At 39.3% G+C, this 14700-nt stretch overlaps 6 protein-coding genes across 7 annotated transcripts; 3 read left to right on the forward strand and 3 right to left on the reverse strand.

Moving 5' to 3' along the window:
• Nucleotides 1-28: 28 nt before the first annotated feature.
• On the reverse strand, nucleotides 29-2443 carry LOC9310041 (protein PGR). Its single transcript, XM_021023128.1, has 5 exons — nucleotides 1930-2443; nucleotides 1710-1823; nucleotides 758-980; nucleotides 433-681; nucleotides 29-361 (listed from the first exon to the last, which is right to left on the reverse strand). The coding sequence occupies exons 1-5, from the start codon at nucleotides 2076-2078 to the stop codon at nucleotides 230-232; spliced, it is 867 nt and encodes a 288-aa protein (XP_020878787.1). The 5' UTR covers nucleotides 2079-2443; the 3' UTR covers nucleotides 29-229.
• Nucleotides 2427-3719, forward strand: LOC9310042 (probable plastid-lipid-associated protein 8, chloroplastic). Its single transcript, XM_002871865.2, has 4 exons — nucleotides 2427-2730; nucleotides 2836-2959; nucleotides 3039-3218; nucleotides 3304-3719. Exons 1-4 carry the CDS (start codon nucleotides 2503-2505, stop codon nucleotides 3492-3494), a joined length of 723 nt encoding a protein of 240 aa, XP_002871911.1. The 5' UTR covers nucleotides 2427-2502; the 3' UTR covers nucleotides 3495-3719.
• LOC9307981 (tudor domain-containing protein 3) lies at nucleotides 3690-6747 on the reverse strand. 2 transcript variants are annotated; one of them, XM_021023126.1, is made up of 7 exons: nucleotides 6375-6747; nucleotides 6051-6218; nucleotides 5589-5802; nucleotides 4832-5050; nucleotides 4352-4650; nucleotides 3960-4136; nucleotides 3690-3841 (listed from the first exon to the last, which is right to left on the reverse strand). In XM_021023126.1, exons 1-6 carry the CDS (start codon nucleotides 6654-6656, stop codon nucleotides 3987-3989), a joined length of 1332 nt encoding a protein of 443 aa, XP_020878785.1. In that variant the 5' UTR covers nucleotides 6657-6747; the 3' UTR covers nucleotides 3690-3841; nucleotides 3960-3986. The 2 variants fall into 2 exon arrangements, with proteins under 2 accessions (XP_020878785.1, XP_020878784.1); XM_021023125.1 differs by having other exon boundaries at nucleotides 3960-4142; nucleotides 6375-6744.
• Nucleotides 6748-6934: 187 nt separating this feature from the next.
• Nucleotides 6935-9556, forward strand: LOC9310043 (glycine-rich RNA-binding protein RZ1B). Its single transcript, XM_021023127.1, has 9 exons — nucleotides 6935-7183; nucleotides 7420-7518; nucleotides 7657-8069; nucleotides 8478-8544; nucleotides 8615-8668; nucleotides 8766-8834; nucleotides 8909-8974; nucleotides 9050-9118; nucleotides 9206-9556. The coding sequence occupies exons 1-9, from the start codon at nucleotides 7073-7075 to the stop codon at nucleotides 9275-9277; spliced, it is 1020 nt and encodes a 339-aa protein (XP_020878786.1). The 5' UTR covers nucleotides 6935-7072; the 3' UTR covers nucleotides 9278-9556.
• Nucleotides 9557-10330: 774 nt separating this feature from the next.
• Nucleotides 10331-11922, forward strand: LOC9307982. The gene has a single exon (XM_002871867.2). The coding sequence runs from the start codon at nucleotides 10591-10593 to the stop codon at nucleotides 11800-11802; it is 1212 nt and encodes a 403-aa protein (XP_002871913.2). The 5' UTR covers nucleotides 10331-10590; the 3' UTR covers nucleotides 11803-11922.
• Nucleotides 11923-13009: 1087 nt separating this feature from the next.
• LOC9307983 (GDP-fucose transporter 1) lies at nucleotides 13010-14460 on the reverse strand. Its single transcript, XM_021022636.1, has one exon. The coding sequence runs from the start codon at nucleotides 14253-14255 to the stop codon at nucleotides 13230-13232; it is 1026 nt and encodes a 341-aa protein (XP_020878295.1). The 5' UTR covers nucleotides 14256-14460; the 3' UTR covers nucleotides 13010-13229.
• Between the last annotated feature and the right edge of the window lie 240 nt (nucleotides 14461-14700).

The following is a 14700-nucleotide window of genomic DNA, read 5'->3' on the forward strand; positions in this document are numbered from 1 at the left end:
TGATACATCATCCGTTAAGACAAATTCGTTAACACAACAACATTTGTAGCTGTGATAATTGTATACAAAGATACATAGAGGAGACTGTGTTCTATGAACTTAAAGACTCATCTCAGCATACAACAAATTAACAATTTGAGAAATAAAATCAAATTGTATACCAAATTTTGGCTTGAAAAGGGTGAAGAAAACAGTCTGGTCAAGAAAACAGACTGCTAGCTTTTAGTATTCAGAAAATGTACACTGAAGCAATGGAAGTCAGAAAAGATGTCAATAGTATGGAAACAAAGTTCACACCATTGTTGTCAAGAATGTCTACACCTGAAATCTTCTTTACCGTCGGCCCGGGTTTCCCTACAACCTGCACGACGCATTTTCCAGTCATATACTCTTCTCTCTCCGCCTATTTTACATGTGTTCTTTTAAACTTACCTTGTTCCGGACAGAACAGAACCCACTGAATTGGATGGTTGCTCCTAGCACAGAATCAATAAGACTCCCACATAATCCAGCTAATGCAGAGACTGGAATGACTAAGAGTTGCTTTAGAGCCACATCACTTGCACAACTCGCGGTAAAGAATCCAAAGATAAGGAACGTTACTCCAACAGTGGTGCCGGCTGCCAAGGCAGCTAAGAGTCCTGCATTTGTAACTCCACCATTTGTGCCCTTCTTCACCGGCTGAGTGTGCGACCACACGATTAGCTAAACAGGAAATACTAATTAGCGACTTGCAAAAAAAGGAACAGGAAAAAACCTTTAGCGTTGTGATTAGTCGAGGCTGGGCATCACTAAGAACCCCAAGCTCCGAGGACCAAGTGTCTCCATTACAGCACGCGTAATGACCGATGATCCCACCAATAAGAGCTGTTACAGTTTCCGACTGCTTCGAGTCCAAACACTTGTCCTGCCAACCCGTTAAAGTACAAGCAATTACAACTAGAACCGAAGCAATTCCACCATTGCAAAGCACTTGTACCCTGAAACAAGATATTTGAGGACAACCTTTGTTGGTCAAACAAATAACAACTTCTGAAAGTGAAACCATTTGATAATACGCCAAGGGAAATTAATAAGAGCTATTGGTATACTATAAAGAAACAATATCCTCAATGAAGTTCTAAATATCAACATCAACCGTAAATAACCAGGTAATCAATAATTATGGATCTTATATGTCCTATTAAACATCAAGAAGAGAGACTATGATTTACCAAGGAAAAGAAAGTATCTTTGTTTACAAAACAGTCTAGTATAGGTGGTTCAACGAAGGTTGAGAGGATGATTTCCACATCTAAATAATTTCATGTCACCAACATGATGTTGAAAGTAAGGCGAAATGCTATTTCACTATAGACTCCCAAAGATCTCGAGTTGATTCCCTTTCCTTGATCGAAGATATTTTCTCCGAGAGGACTCCAGGAACGTTCAAGAAATATATGTATCTTTATCCTAAACTTCATACACAGAGATATTCAAATAGCTCACTTTCACATAAGAGTTAGCTCGAAAGATTGATGAGACAGACGAAACAATAACCGTAAATCCACGCTAATTGAAGAGTAGAGAAGTCATTCTCCTAAAGTAAGATTGAGTACTGTGATTTCAATGTGAGAAAAAAAAAATCACTAATTGAGGATCTAAAACTATAAGCTGATATACTTTATGCATCTGGATTTTGAAAAACCATGTCAATACAGAAAATGTACCAGTTCCTTTGTCCACCTTCTTTGAACTCAACATCAACGCGTCGTTTTTTATCTTCGCCAACTTTGGTAAGCTTCGAGGAAGTAAGAAAGAATACAAGCAGCAAAGCTCCGTACCTTTCAGATTCAACAGATTAATCCAATCAAACCCGTCGGGAAACGATTGAAATTTGAAAACTAAGGGAACTTCATAACAGAGAAAATCAAGAGCGGAAGAAGAGACCTGAAGCCGGCGGTGAAATGGATGGTCATAACAAGGAATCCAGCAATTCCACCGGAGAGATCGAGCGACTTCCTCTTGTACGATCGGAAAGCGATGAGAGAAGAAATGACGGCGGCGACGATAAGCCTAAACTGCGGCGACATTTCCATTTCTTCCAGTGGCGGAGAATCTGTTGACGACGAAGATTCAGTTCAGCGTCGGGAGAGGGTAGTTGACCCCCAACGTCATCACTGATTTCATGTATTTCAAGTGTTGGTTGGTTACATGTTAGTTACGCAGGCTCGAACCTGGTATCAAAACATGGGCCTCAAATGGGCTGACCCAATAGATTTGATAAAACAAATATTTAATCTAATCTAGACTAGATGTAGTCGTGGGCCAATTATTAGATTTTGGGAATGGGACAGACGAGATAACGCGGGAGACAATCCAATCACCGATCGAGATATGGGCCCCAGTAACGATTTCTACTATGACGTGGCACCACTTAAATCACTATATCCGTATTCCCTCTCTCTCTCTCTCTCTCTCTCTCTCTCCATTTCTATCTGAGCTTCTCTCTCTAGAGCAACAATGGCTGCGGCTGCTTCTTCTCTTACAATCGCGTCTTCCCTCTCTGAACCACGGACTCAGATCCATTCCTCGAAACGCTCGAATCTTCCTCTTCAATATTCAATCCCGTACAAGGCCGTAACACGGAGCAGGACTAGAAGATTAGGACTCGTCGTGAGTTCCGTTTCAGCTCCCAACGTTGAGCTCCGTACTGGACCTGATGATCTCATTTCTACCCTCCTCTCTAAGGTTTTGTATCCCCGAATCTATAAGCCGATCTTGAGGATCTGACTTTATTTGAACATTTCTACTCGTGTAATAGAAGAGTTTTTGATGAATATGGAGTGTGAACAGGTTGCGAATAGTGATGGAGGTGTGACTCTAAGCCCTGAGCAGCACAAGGAAGTGGCACAAGTGGCTGGAGAGCTTCAGAAGTACTGTGTCAAGGAGCCTGTTAAAAATCCTCTCATTTTCGGAGGTAATTAGTTTAAGAACCTAGCTGCCTGCTATTGCTTCTTTCTTGAATGAAAATGTTGAACTCGTGGATTCTGGTGCAGATTGGGAAGTGGTGTACTGTTCGAGACCAACCTCTCCTGGTGGAGGCTACAGAAGTGTGATAGGCCGTCTCTTCTTCAAAACGAAAGAGATGGTACAAGCCATCGATGCTCCTGATATCGTTAGGAACAAAGTTTCCATCAATGCTTTTGGTTTTCTTGACGGAGATGTCTCCTTGACAGGTGACTATTGCAAAATTCACATATGCATTCAGACTCATCTTTTCCCATGTTTAATCTTCGACTTTTTGTGTGATCTTATTTGTAGGGAAGTTGAAAGCCTTGGACAGTGAGTGGGTGCAGGTGATATTTGAGCCTCCGGAAATCAAGGTAGGATCTTTGGAGTTCAAATACGGGTTTGAAAGCGAAGTGAAGCTTCGGATCACATATGTTGATGAGAAACTTAGACTGGGATTAGGCTCTAAAGGATCATTGTTCGTCTTTAGGAGGCGTCAATAATATATATGTTTCTCCCTCGTGCATCAATCAATGCAATTCACTACACAAAAAAAGGAAACAACATATGGGGTCCTGTGAGAGTATGATGGTCAAAATCCACAATGCTGTGTACGCAAAGGGTGTTTTAGATAGAACTTTGTTGTAATGTAAACTTCATTTAAGAGTGTCTCACTTCAGATGAGTGGTTGAGGAAGGTACTGGTGAACTTCAACGTCTTTTCGCAAAGTACTACTATAGCCACAAAGAAAGATAAATGACTTAGCAGAGCCTCTATGTTCAAATTCAAAACCCCTCACGAAAATCTGAATCACCCTAAAACACCATGTACAGAATCAGAGCTGCCACACCTGTGAGGACCAAAGCATACATGAGTAATAATGCTTTAAAATATGCATAAAGATACATGTTACTCTAAAACATACATAACGATATACAGATGTAAATTATGAAGTTTTGTTTAATTACCACAAGCCTGGATGATTTCATTACAATCTACACACGTCCTCTTCCCCGCCTATGCCCTCGCCCTCTACCTCTTCCTCCTCTTCCTCCTCTTCCTCTTCCATGACCAAAGTTATCGTCTGGTCTTCCGTAATCAAACATATTCATTCTTATATCCGCTGCCCCGGTTCCGTGCACCTCCTGTTCCTATACAGAAAATTACAATCACAGTTCCCTCATTGTAACCATGTCTGTTTGAATGGTCCCAACAAATAAGTACTAAGCCATTGAAAGCCATAAATGGTGTGCCAATCAAAATAATGGTCTGGTTAATTAATTAAATGGCCAATTAAGCACACAGAAGACGGATCATAGATTCATAGGGATAATCAAGATTCAAGGTTGTTGTGACTCACATAAGATTCTTCCAGATCAAACTGATTCTGAAGCTGCCATGCAAGATCTTCATCGCGGGTAGTGTCGCTCGGATGGTCAGCTATTGGAAGAACTCCCCTGCCAGTATTCCTCTTTTCCCACTCATCTAGTGTAAATACTGCAGAGTCTTCTTCTTCTCTCCCCCTCCCTCTACCTCTACCTCTACCTCTACCTCTACCTCTTCTTCCTTGGTATTGCTGGTCATTTGAACTTGAATGTTTCATCTTCTCGAGAAGTATCTGCGCAGCCGCTTGGTTCTGTAAAGGAACAGCTTCCACCACTGCAACATGGGAGATGTTGTTTGGCCTTATATGGATGAACAATAGATATCTGATACCTCATCTCTAAGGTTTCAATGCAATTGCCAGATGAAAATGCCAAACTAATTTAACGCATCATAATGTTCTGCTGTGCAATGAGCTTTTGATCTAGAACGAGGAGGGAAAAAGATGATGGCAAACCTTGTTTAGGTCGTGTATCGGAACTGCTTGGCTTTTCCTGATTTTCGACTTTGACAGATATTTTTGGATCAGAATCTGCAGGATTCCTCTGTATATTCTTATATGTGCCTCTTTTGTTCCCATCAACTTCACTACTTTCACCTCTTTCTACACCAGCGTGTTTTACAGAGCTTTCTGCAGCAGTAGGTACAATGTTCCTAGAAGTCGTCCTGTTGTAATCTGTCAACCATCAAACATATGCTGACAAGTTAATTTTTCTGATGCATTGGCCAAACTTCCATCACAATACTTGATGTAAGCCCACATAAAGGATGAACAATTCAATAGAACATCATTTTACCACAATGGAAATGCATTCACTCAAGTTTAAGTATTGAAACAATGGAGATGCAACAGCGCCAAAGTTGGATACCAAGACAAAGGGAAAATATAGATCAGAACTCTACATGACTCGTCATTGGTTACATAACGGATACATTGGGATTTTGGAGCTCGGGTCAAATTACTAATATGTTTATGCTAAAGTGAATGTAGGTGGAGTAAGTCCTTGCAGCAGTCAGTGCATAGACAAAACATCTGTTACATATTTATTTGTTAGCAAAGATTCGTAGATATTTTACAACATGAAAAAACAAAAATGGTAGATGTTTTATGTGTTAGCAAAGATTGGCCAGCCGTTCCAAAGTGAACCAAATATGAAACAAACTAGTAGAAGAAAATTAAATGAAAATGAGGAGAATAAGAATATTTTTCTTACCCCGGTGATGGGAACCTGTTCGAATCTGCAACTCCTCAAATGGAGGAGGGCCAACACCAGCTTTGCTTTCCTGAGATCGAGCCAAATTAGCGTATTTTTTCTTCATCTGCCATTCTTCAGTGAGTGATTGCACATAACCGCCCAATACAGTCACCTCTTTCGGAGTCAAACATACTAAACCGTCACGTATCACAGCCTTATTTTCTAGACGGACCTGCCAATGAGACAGTACAAAATATCAACAATACAAAATGATTTAGGATTTCCATAAGACACCCTCTGATGCATGACAAACACATATGTGCTCTAGCTTCAATCCTAGAATAAATGAGCGAAAAACACAATATGAATCTGTCAATTAATTCCTATTGATTTAGATCTTAATCCAAACTACTATATATTAGCATGAGACTTCAAGAAACATAGAAGAGAAGAATTTGTATTAGCTTGATATGGAACTACCTTAGTACCAGGAGTTACATCATTGCTAATCGTTGGTATATGAGAGTACTCAAGCGCGGATATCTCGGTCTTGCCATCAGTCAGAGCGAATTTTAGCACTCGTTTACCAGTAGAACTTCCCAAAAATTCCTCTGCGCTACTTCTTGTAACATCCCTAACAGAACTTATCTATGTTCACAAAAGAAAACCACTGAAAACATATTAACACTAGGAATACTCAACAGCATGAATCAACTGCAACAAAATCGTGACTCATTGAATTAGCCAAAACCTAATAAAAAGAATGCAAATTGTTACTGTCTTTAGCTGATTGAAGCAATGTACCTGGAGAACTTTGGGGCCTTGAAGATGAGAACACCTGCGTAACTCGGTCGGGTCCGGGAGGGACTTACCTCCGATTAACTTAATATCCATGTTAAGCAGCTCCGCCTCCACTGACTCCACAACCGCGCCTGTTTGATTACCACCGCCGATCAGGGAGGAGATATCAGTGACCAGAGATTTCAAGTATTCGACGTCTCTGAAGCACCAGCCCCGGCTAGTTAGGGCATTTATCACGACGGTGTGGGTGTGGCCGGCGGCGGAGGAGCTTGATGTTCCCTCCATTGCGTCAATGCTCTTGTCGCGCTAAACCAATTGTGGGATGCGCCGCCAGAGAAGTACGAGATTTATATTTGGAGAATTGGTTTTAACTTTGTTATGGTCAATATCGGGTTAAACCAATAAGTTTCTAATGATTTCTCAAGTTAAAAAGAATTTCGCATTATAAAATGAACAAACCCTATTCGCTAATGATATTGTTTTGCATAAAAATTAGAAAGTTTAACTATTTGAATCTTTGATCAATAAACAGCAACACTTTTAACAACAAAAATGCAAAGTAATTCGAAAAAGTCCTATTAAAAGGTGTTTTCCGGTTTCGTTTAGTGGGCCTAATGGCCCATATGTAAATTTCGACAGTTATGACCTTCAATTTCTAAAATACCTGCTTCCTTGTTGAATTCCGACCAAAGTGTGTCGTTATGACGATTGACGATGGTAACTCCGTCTACGTCGGCGGCCTCCCTTACGACATCACCGAGGAGGCTGTCCGCCGTGTCTTCTCCATTTACGGCACTATTCTCACCGTTAAGGTCAATTTTCTCTTCCCGTTGTTTGCTCCAATATCCTAATTTAGGTTTCTTAATTAGGATGATTTAAATTCGTTTCAGGATTTGAAATTTCAATCTTATGGGATGATCTTAGAGATAAGGTTTAGTAGATATGAATATGTAGAAAGACTGACAAAGTGATTTTGATAACTTCCAATTCCTAGTTGATATCTCTACATGTGAGCTGATCAGAGTGTTTGTTATTTTTGGGAATATAGATTGTCAATGACCGAAGTGTAAGAGGGAAATGCTATGGCTTTGTTACGTTTTCAAACCGTCGATCGGCTGATGATGCTATCGAAGATATGGATGGAAAAGTATGGTTCTTGCTCTTTGTTTTTTTTCTTGGAATCGAAGAAAATTCTAGAGTTTTGCTGCTAAAGTTTTGTTATTTCTTTATATTATCATGAATATGGTGTATTTTATATTGTTGACGGTACTGAGCTCGTAATCAGAGTATTGGTGGGCGTGCCGTGCGTGTGAATGATGTGACAACAAGAGGTGGAAGAATGAATCCAGGTCCCGGGCGGTTACAACCACACGGTGGATGGGATAGAAGCCCCGATAGGAGAAGTAATGGCAATTATGACAGGGATCGGTATAGTGATAGGTCCCGAGAACGGGATAGGTCTCAGGATAGGAGAAAAGATCATCGCTACACAGAGAATGAAAGAGCTTATGAGCATTCACATGATTTTGAGAGGAGGAATGATCATGATTTGCTAGATAGAAATGGTTACAAGGAAAGAGTTTTCGAAGGTGATGAAGGAGATTGGCGTGGGGATAGGTCTTTTGGGGATAATGGTAGGGGAATCAATGGGACCAGTGCTCACGAAGGAAGGAGCCAAGAAACAAAGAGAGACGATAGGTAAACCTTTGTTGAAAATCATGTTGTTGTAGACTTCACATTAGATTTCAAACTCTTATTGTTCCTCCTGTTTCTTTGAACTGTGACATTCGTTTTTCTGTAATATTGATCTACTGGTTTGAATGAGTCAAGACTGGGATGCTAGTGTAGAGTATAGTCACGCCGCTAAACCAAATCACCCACACCTGTTGTGGTTAAGTCTGATAAATTATCGTCGACAGAAAAAATACAGAAGGTTTAGTGTAATGGATTTGAAGAAATAAAAAATACAGAAGGTTTAGTGTAATGGATTTGAAGAAATTTTCTGCTCTTGTTGGCTTTGTGCATGTTACCGTTTGAGGAATGTTTTGGCTTGCTTTGGTTTTGTTGAAATGTCTAAATCCTTGTGTGTTTTTATTGGATTGACAGTACCATTCTTGATGGTGGGCGTGGCAGAGATCACTTCTCTAATTCAAGTGGAGATCACAGTTTTCAGGTAAAGATGGTGTTTTGTTAGCCATGTAGTGTTTGCATAGTTCGTTTTAAAACTTGCTTCTTTTATACAGGTGAAAGAAGATCTGGAAGCGCTGATTAAGATGCGTGAGGCGCTTCAAGATGAGGTATGAGGTCGTTTATCTGTCCATATAGGCTGTTGGTAGATTTATATTACATAATCATGAGCAATCGGAAGATTTATGGGCTAGTTTCGAATTTAAGGTACTGGTGATGGAAGAGAGATTGGATGAGAAAGAAGTAGTGTGCTCAGAGCTACAAAAAAAGTCTAAGGTATTTGTCTTCTATATCTTACAAACCCGAAAGTTTTGACTATGGATTTGTTCTCATTTAAAATGGCAAGACAGAGATTAGAAGATTTGTTGATCAATGAAAAGAAATTGGTTGCACAACGCCGAAAAGAATTGGCAAAGGTAAGCATAGGTTCTGTTCCTGTTTTCAAACTTAGTTGTTGACTACGTTTGATAATTGCTCTATGTTTTTGGTAGCTACATGAATCATTTTCAAGGGTTAGAGAGTGCACGGACAACCTGAAAGACTGTCAACAAGAACTCCAGGTTAGTTTCTTAATTTCCACATTCTTGTGTTTGTCATTGCATCAAGATTAGGCCTAAGCGAAGCTAGTCTCTATCCTTTTCCCGCAGTCGCTTGTTAATTCAGCAGCTAGAGAAGGCGTGGCAGGTGCTGATGAAGGACTGGGACACGGGTATGCGTAACATGGTCACCCGCATGTATGATCTGTTCTGTCTAAAGTGTAGATTTGATATGCCTTCTCTTTGTGACTTCACTGAGTTTTTTTTCAAGTCGAGCTACACGAATTTGATACATATCTGCTTATGTTTTAGCAAATATGTATTCATTATGTATTATTATCATACGAACATGAACTAAATAATGTTTTCACGTGCTACTGAAACCAAACAATCACCATACAAAGTGTGGAAGTAAAGTCTGAAAGCTTTGTAAGAGAACAAGTCCTAGATATCTAATATTCAGTGTGGATTCTAAAACATAGATAATTAGAGTAATGGGATAATTATAAAATCATTCGAAAATGAAATGTCATTAGTTTAGTGGATGAAGTTGACAAAATATTTCTTTTGCAATGTTTGCTTTTTTCTGTACTAATATAAAGATGCTTGGCTATTGTTAAAATATTATAAAAAGAGAAAAAAAAAAACAGTTAAATTATTAAGGTTGAAACAGCCATCATCTCCGATCCACCGTCCATTACTCGTAAGCCGAAGGTTTTGCTCTTTTTTATTTGATGAAGATGTGAACATATATCCATTGACCTATCGTTGCTTGTAAAGCCAAGTTAGCCAACCCCATTTAAGATACTCTATATGTTTGTCTTCTCATCAATTTCATTATAGTAATAATAAGGCATGATCCATTATTCATAATATCCTTTCAGGCCATGATTCAATATTCATAATATCCTTCAAGGCATGATTCGTATATCTTATGGCAAACCAGTAGCAGTAAATTACTGCCAGTAATTGCATAAGCAAATGTGAATTCTTCATGTTGCAAGGCTCTAGTGGAATTCCACGTTTCTCCTTGTTCTCTTGGTGATGTCAAAATCGACATGGATACTTATGATTATTGAAAGAGTATTTAGGTCCCTTCATTAAGGGAAAATGTAAGTTTTAGGAATCATAAAGTTTATATGTGCTACAATAAGGTAACTATACTTCATAGAAATAGAAGAAGAAGAAAAAGAATTGTTTTGGGTCAATCAAGTTGATATAGGCATGTGCATGATACAAGTGATTTAGTAGGTCATGTTCATGCCCATAACTACTTTACTGTATTTTTCACTTAACCTCAAGTAAGAAAATGGTATATGAAAACTTCATTTAGACAAAATCTACTTTTCTTTGACCTAACAAGTGAACTTAAAATGTTTTTATATTTCCACCACAAATTTATATTTTGATATATCGCTAGCTCTTCTATATATATAACCTACAACATTGAAGTTGATCCTATCAACTCAAAAACACCCCCCAAAAGATACTAAGAAATGGAAAAAAGCCAAAGATGTAACAAAGACACAAACACTAACATTGGCTTTTGCCTTCTTCCTTCTGAACTCATACAAAACATTTTATTCCATCTTTGTATACCTGAGATCATCCGAATGAAACTACTCAATAAGTACGTTTTAACAACTATCTCTGACCGGAGTTTCATCCGAGAACTCAACGATGGATCACAGAGAGACACGTGGATTTTCGTCTACACCAGGCGTTGGCGCCGTGACAACGGTGTGCTTCACGGATTCTCGGACCGATCCGTACGGTGGTTCAAGATTCCGGTGGCTGAAATTCTCGCCGGGGAGATTCGTCCCGGCGAAGATTTATATTTACTAACAGCTAGCGGTAACTTCCTTCTATTTGCCTCTAATACTCATAGTGGAATCATAGCCGTTGATTTGGTGGGCAAGATCGTTACAAGAATCAGCTCATGTCCGTTAGGTCCACGTGGAACTTCGTCTTGGAGACGATCCGGTATGAAGCTAGTGCCTGATCCATCAAGTCCTAGTCATTTCCGGTTTATGTTCGCTGAGATGGTCAATAACCGACCGGTTCTGTTTACTTATCATTCTAACACAGCCACGTGGCATACTAAAGAAGCAGAGGATACAACAAATTGGGTTTATAAGGAAAATAGCAATGTATTATTCTTAAGCTTATCAAATCGACCTCACGAGAGTACTGTGATGAGCGTTGACGATGATGGTTCGATGATAAACCGGTTTCCGGCGATTTTGCGGCCGAGGATAAACCAAGACGCGATCAGACAATGCCCGTCGAGTGTCGGATTCAGCAGGAACGACCTAGAGAGTCAATTGTTGCATATACATGGAGATGAATATAAAGTGGTGATTAGGTTAGACACAGTAGATAATTCAAAGATGAAGAAAATGATGAAGAGGTTAGAGGTTTGGGAAATAAGCTCAAATGGTGAGAAATGGGAGTTAGTGTCAAGAGCACCAAGTGAAGTGATCAGCAACAAGCCTTGTGGTGTGATGATGGGATGCTTAGAGAGGAGAGTAGGGGTGATTAGAGTGGCTCTAATGACGAATCATGAAGGTTTATGGAATATAATTTGGTTGGATTATGACAAGCAGAAGGATAAGTGGGAGTGGGTTCCACTACCTGATTGTAGATTCTTGCAAGGCTCAAATATGGCCGGGATTAGTTTCTCCTCTGGCCTCACCTTCTCTTTGTAAAGTTTTAATATTTAAATGTCGGTATCAATCATACGACCATACATATATATATATATATATATATATATTTTTTTTGGTTATATGATTGTAGGGATTAATAAATGAATTTCACGGGGGACACTGTCATGACTCATGCTTGATTATTTAAGTCAACCACGGATGGAAACTCTAGAAAAATAATTGAATCACGGGCTTAGAAGAAGACAAGTGGGAATATAATTGGAAATATATATAAAATATGTTATATTCCAGTGGATGTATTTTTTTCCCGGGGTATGGATCAACCGGTAGAATCATACCCAAAATATAAACCTCAAAATTAGATCTTTTTAGCTAAAACTAAGAATGTTCTGATGATTATACCAATGTCATTCTATAAATGTAATAGATACTAAACAAAAAAAAACTCAAAAGAAACAGACAAAATATGTGAACCAGCGACCAGGGTTGTCGTGCACAAAGATGGAGATCCAGTCAGCTTGCGTCCAACACACGACCACAACCTTTCTTTTAGTAAAGAGTACGCTGGCCACGTGGATCTGAAGCACATTGCTCTTGCGTGTAAGACACTATCATAGGTTTGCACTGATAAGTGCACAAACTTATGCGAAGTGCACGCAGCCTATAGGTCAAAGTGTAAATATGATATGATAAAAAATAAAAAATGAAGTATAAAAAACATACTAATTCGCCTTAAAGCTAGCTTGATAGGAGAGGATGCTCTTTGAACTTATAAGCCATTTGTTATTCCTTATGATTTCTGATGTGAGATAGCAAAAAGGATGGCCAATTTAAGAGAGTCGCATCATTTCGACCCCTTCAGAACAATTCGTAATAAAAGGTTGCAGAGATCTTCCGCTGATCGATCATACAATCCGGTCACTCGATCACTAAGCATTTCAGGTTCTACGGTGCTTTCATAGCTTAAAAGTCAATGAAAAGGTTGCAATTATAAAATGCCGTGACACATTCAAATGGCAAATGCTCTAAATCAAACAAAAATCAATATATACCTGACTCACCTGTCTCGACAGTTATGTTTCAACTGAATGGATTTAGTAAGCTGAGAAAATTGTCGAAAAGTTGAACGCATGAGACTCCAACTACTAATAGGAAGGCAGAACAATCCATTCCTGTTACTGTTCTTTCACATTTGCATAAGAACAAAACAAAAACACAACAACATCTTTTGGGCATCACTAAAATCTTGTAAAACAGGAAACAGAAACTGATTTTGTATAAATGGATATGAGGATAAGGGGAAAACAGGGTTTACAAAATGTATTACTATAAGAGGCCAGAAACCAGAAAAGATGTTCACTTTTACTAGAAACCTCTTTAAATGTAAAAAAAAAGGCTAAGATATTCAAAATCCGAAATCAATTGCTACACACCTGAAACAGGCTGCAAAACAATGACACTTGCTCTTATACAACAGAAGCTAGTTTTCCCGGATTCAACGGCAACAACTCTTCATCTTCCTCGCCCTTCTCGCTGTCTTTCTCGCTGACCTTCTCGATGGGTTTATCCAGTTTGACAGACTGCTGATAACCAACTCCTCCACATATAGTAAAAAGTAGACAAACCAAGCCAACGGGAGTGGCATGCTTATCCCAAATCAAAACATTGATGACAACAGTCAAGAACTTGTTAACAACACCAGTCACAGTAAAAGCAGTAGCAGAGATAGCATTCCTAGCAGCAAATCCAAAGTAGCTGATAAGGAAACCAAACACACACGACGCAGCCACAGCGGAAAACGCATAAGGCTCAAACAAATTCCCTCGATTCTCACCCAACGCAGCGAAAACCTCGGTGTATTCACCAGTAAGAAACCAGAATATCGGTGCTATCATCAGAGACAAGAGATTATTGTAGAGAACCAATCCCCAAATGTTCAATTTAATACTTGACACCATATGCTTAATGTAAACCATTTCAGTAGTAATGGTAACAAGATAAGCCAAAGCCCAGGAATAAGCCGTGAGAGTAAAAGACGAGTCAGTTGCAACATACCCAACAGCACCAGCGAGGATGACGAATAAGGACAAAAACGTAAGCCTTGAAGGTAAAGGCTGGCTACGAAACACAGTATCAGCGATCGCGACTAAGAGCGGCGTGAGAGATCGGAAGACAATGAAAGTATCGACATTAGCGTGACGGAGGAGGTTTGTGTTTGTGAAGATGGCGAGGTAGAAGACGATAGCTGCAGGGAGGAATTTCTTAGCAGTGTCCCATGTGAATGGATCGTGATTGATAAGCCCTGATTTGCCGAGAAGCCAGACGGCGACGGTGCACGTTAGGTATTGGAGAGCTGTGAGAAGACCTGGGTAGTTGAAGTATGTGATTGCTAATTTGTTGATGACGGCGAGGAGGCTTGAGCAGAGTGCGTACCCGATTACGAGACTGCTTGTTGTTAATTGTTTGCTTGAATCGAATCGAGAGGACGACATTGTTTGGGGAAGTTTTATGGAATCCAGATCGGAGAAGATGAAGAAGACGATTTGGGATCTGGATCGGATTCAGAGACTAATTAGAGGAAGGCGACGACTTCTCTCATCAGTGTCTTATCGTACGGGACAATTTTTTGCCTGTAATCTTCTTTTTAGTCACTTTGCGTTTAATTGTCGTGTTAATTTTGGTCAAATCACCATTAATGGAAGAAAATTAAACAATTTGATTTTTGTGTATGTAGAGATTTTTTGTTTGTTTGCGGAGAAATTTTGTATTTGGACATAACCTAGTCAATGCAATAATTAGGCAAATAATTGAGATTGCATTTAGTCATTGTTGAGATTCACTCTCTTTCTCTTTATTTTTCTTCACAATTTTTAGCTTTTCTTCTAATTTCTGTTTGATTATATATATCTCTCTTCCTAAAAAGTAAATCATCTCATA

The sequence above is a fragment of the Arabidopsis lyrata genome (genome assembly GCF_000004255.2).
Source record: "Arabidopsis lyrata subsp. lyrata unplaced genomic scaffold ARALYscaffold_6, whole genome shotgun sequence".
NCBI lineage: Eukaryota > Viridiplantae > Streptophyta > Magnoliopsida > Brassicales > Brassicaceae > Arabidopsis > Arabidopsis lyrata.

Bases quoted from the DNA above. Each gene is read 5' to 3' on its own strand.
- LOC9310041 (XM_021023128.1), bottom strand. From the start codon at position 2,078: ATGGAAATGTCGCCGCAGTTTAGGCTTATCGTCGCCGCCGTCATTTCT. The intron at 682-757 runs GTTTTTTCCTGT...TCGCACACTCAG, and splicing joins GACTAATCACAACGCTAAAG to CCGGTGAAGAAGGGCACAAA. The intron at 362-432 runs GTAAGTTTAAAA...TGCGTCGTGCAG, and splicing joins TCTGTTCTGTCCGGAACAAG to GTTGTAGGGAAACCCGGGCC.
- LOC9310042 (XM_002871865.2), top strand. From the start codon at position 2,503: ATGGCTGCGGCTGCTTCTTCTCTTACAATCGCGTCTTCCCTCTCTGAA. The intron at 2,731-2,835 runs GTTTTGTATCCC...GAGTGTGAACAG, and splicing joins TTTCTACCCTCCTCTCTAAG to GTTGCGAATAGTGATGGAGG. The intron at 2,960-3,038 runs GTAATTAGTTTA...ATTCTGGTGCAG, and splicing joins AAATCCTCTCATTTTCGGAG to ATTGGGAAGTGGTGTACTGT.
- LOC9307981 (XM_021023125.1), bottom strand. From the start codon at position 6,656: ATGGAGGGAACATCAAGCTCCTCCGCCGCCGGCCACACCCACACCGTC. The intron at 6,219-6,374 runs GTACATTGCTTC...TTGTGAACATAG, and splicing joins AAGGCCCCAAAGTTCTCCAG to ATAAGTTCTGTTAGGGATGT. The intron at 4,143-4,351 runs GTGAGTCACAAC...TTTTCTGTATAG, and splicing joins TTGATCTGGAAGAATCTTAT to GAACAGGAGGTGCACGGAAC.
- LOC9310043 (XM_021023127.1), top strand. From the start codon at position 7,073: ATGACGATTGACGATGGTAACTCCGTCTACGTCGGCGGCCTCCCTTAC. The intron at 8,669-8,765 runs GTATGAGGTCGT...TTCGAATTTAAG, and splicing joins GTGAGGCGCTTCAAGATGAG to GTACTGGTGATGGAAGAGAG. The intron at 9,119-9,205 runs GTTAGTTTCTTA...CTTTTCCCGCAG, and splicing joins ACTGTCAACAAGAACTCCAG to TCGCTTGTTAATTCAGCAGC.
- LOC9307982 (XM_002871867.2), top strand. From the start codon at position 10,591: ATGGAAAAAAGCCAAAGATGTAACAAAGACACAAACACTAACATTGGC.
- LOC9307983 (XM_021022636.1), bottom strand. From the start codon at position 14,255: ATGTCGTCCTCTCGATTCGATTCAAGCAAACAATTAACAACAAGCAGT.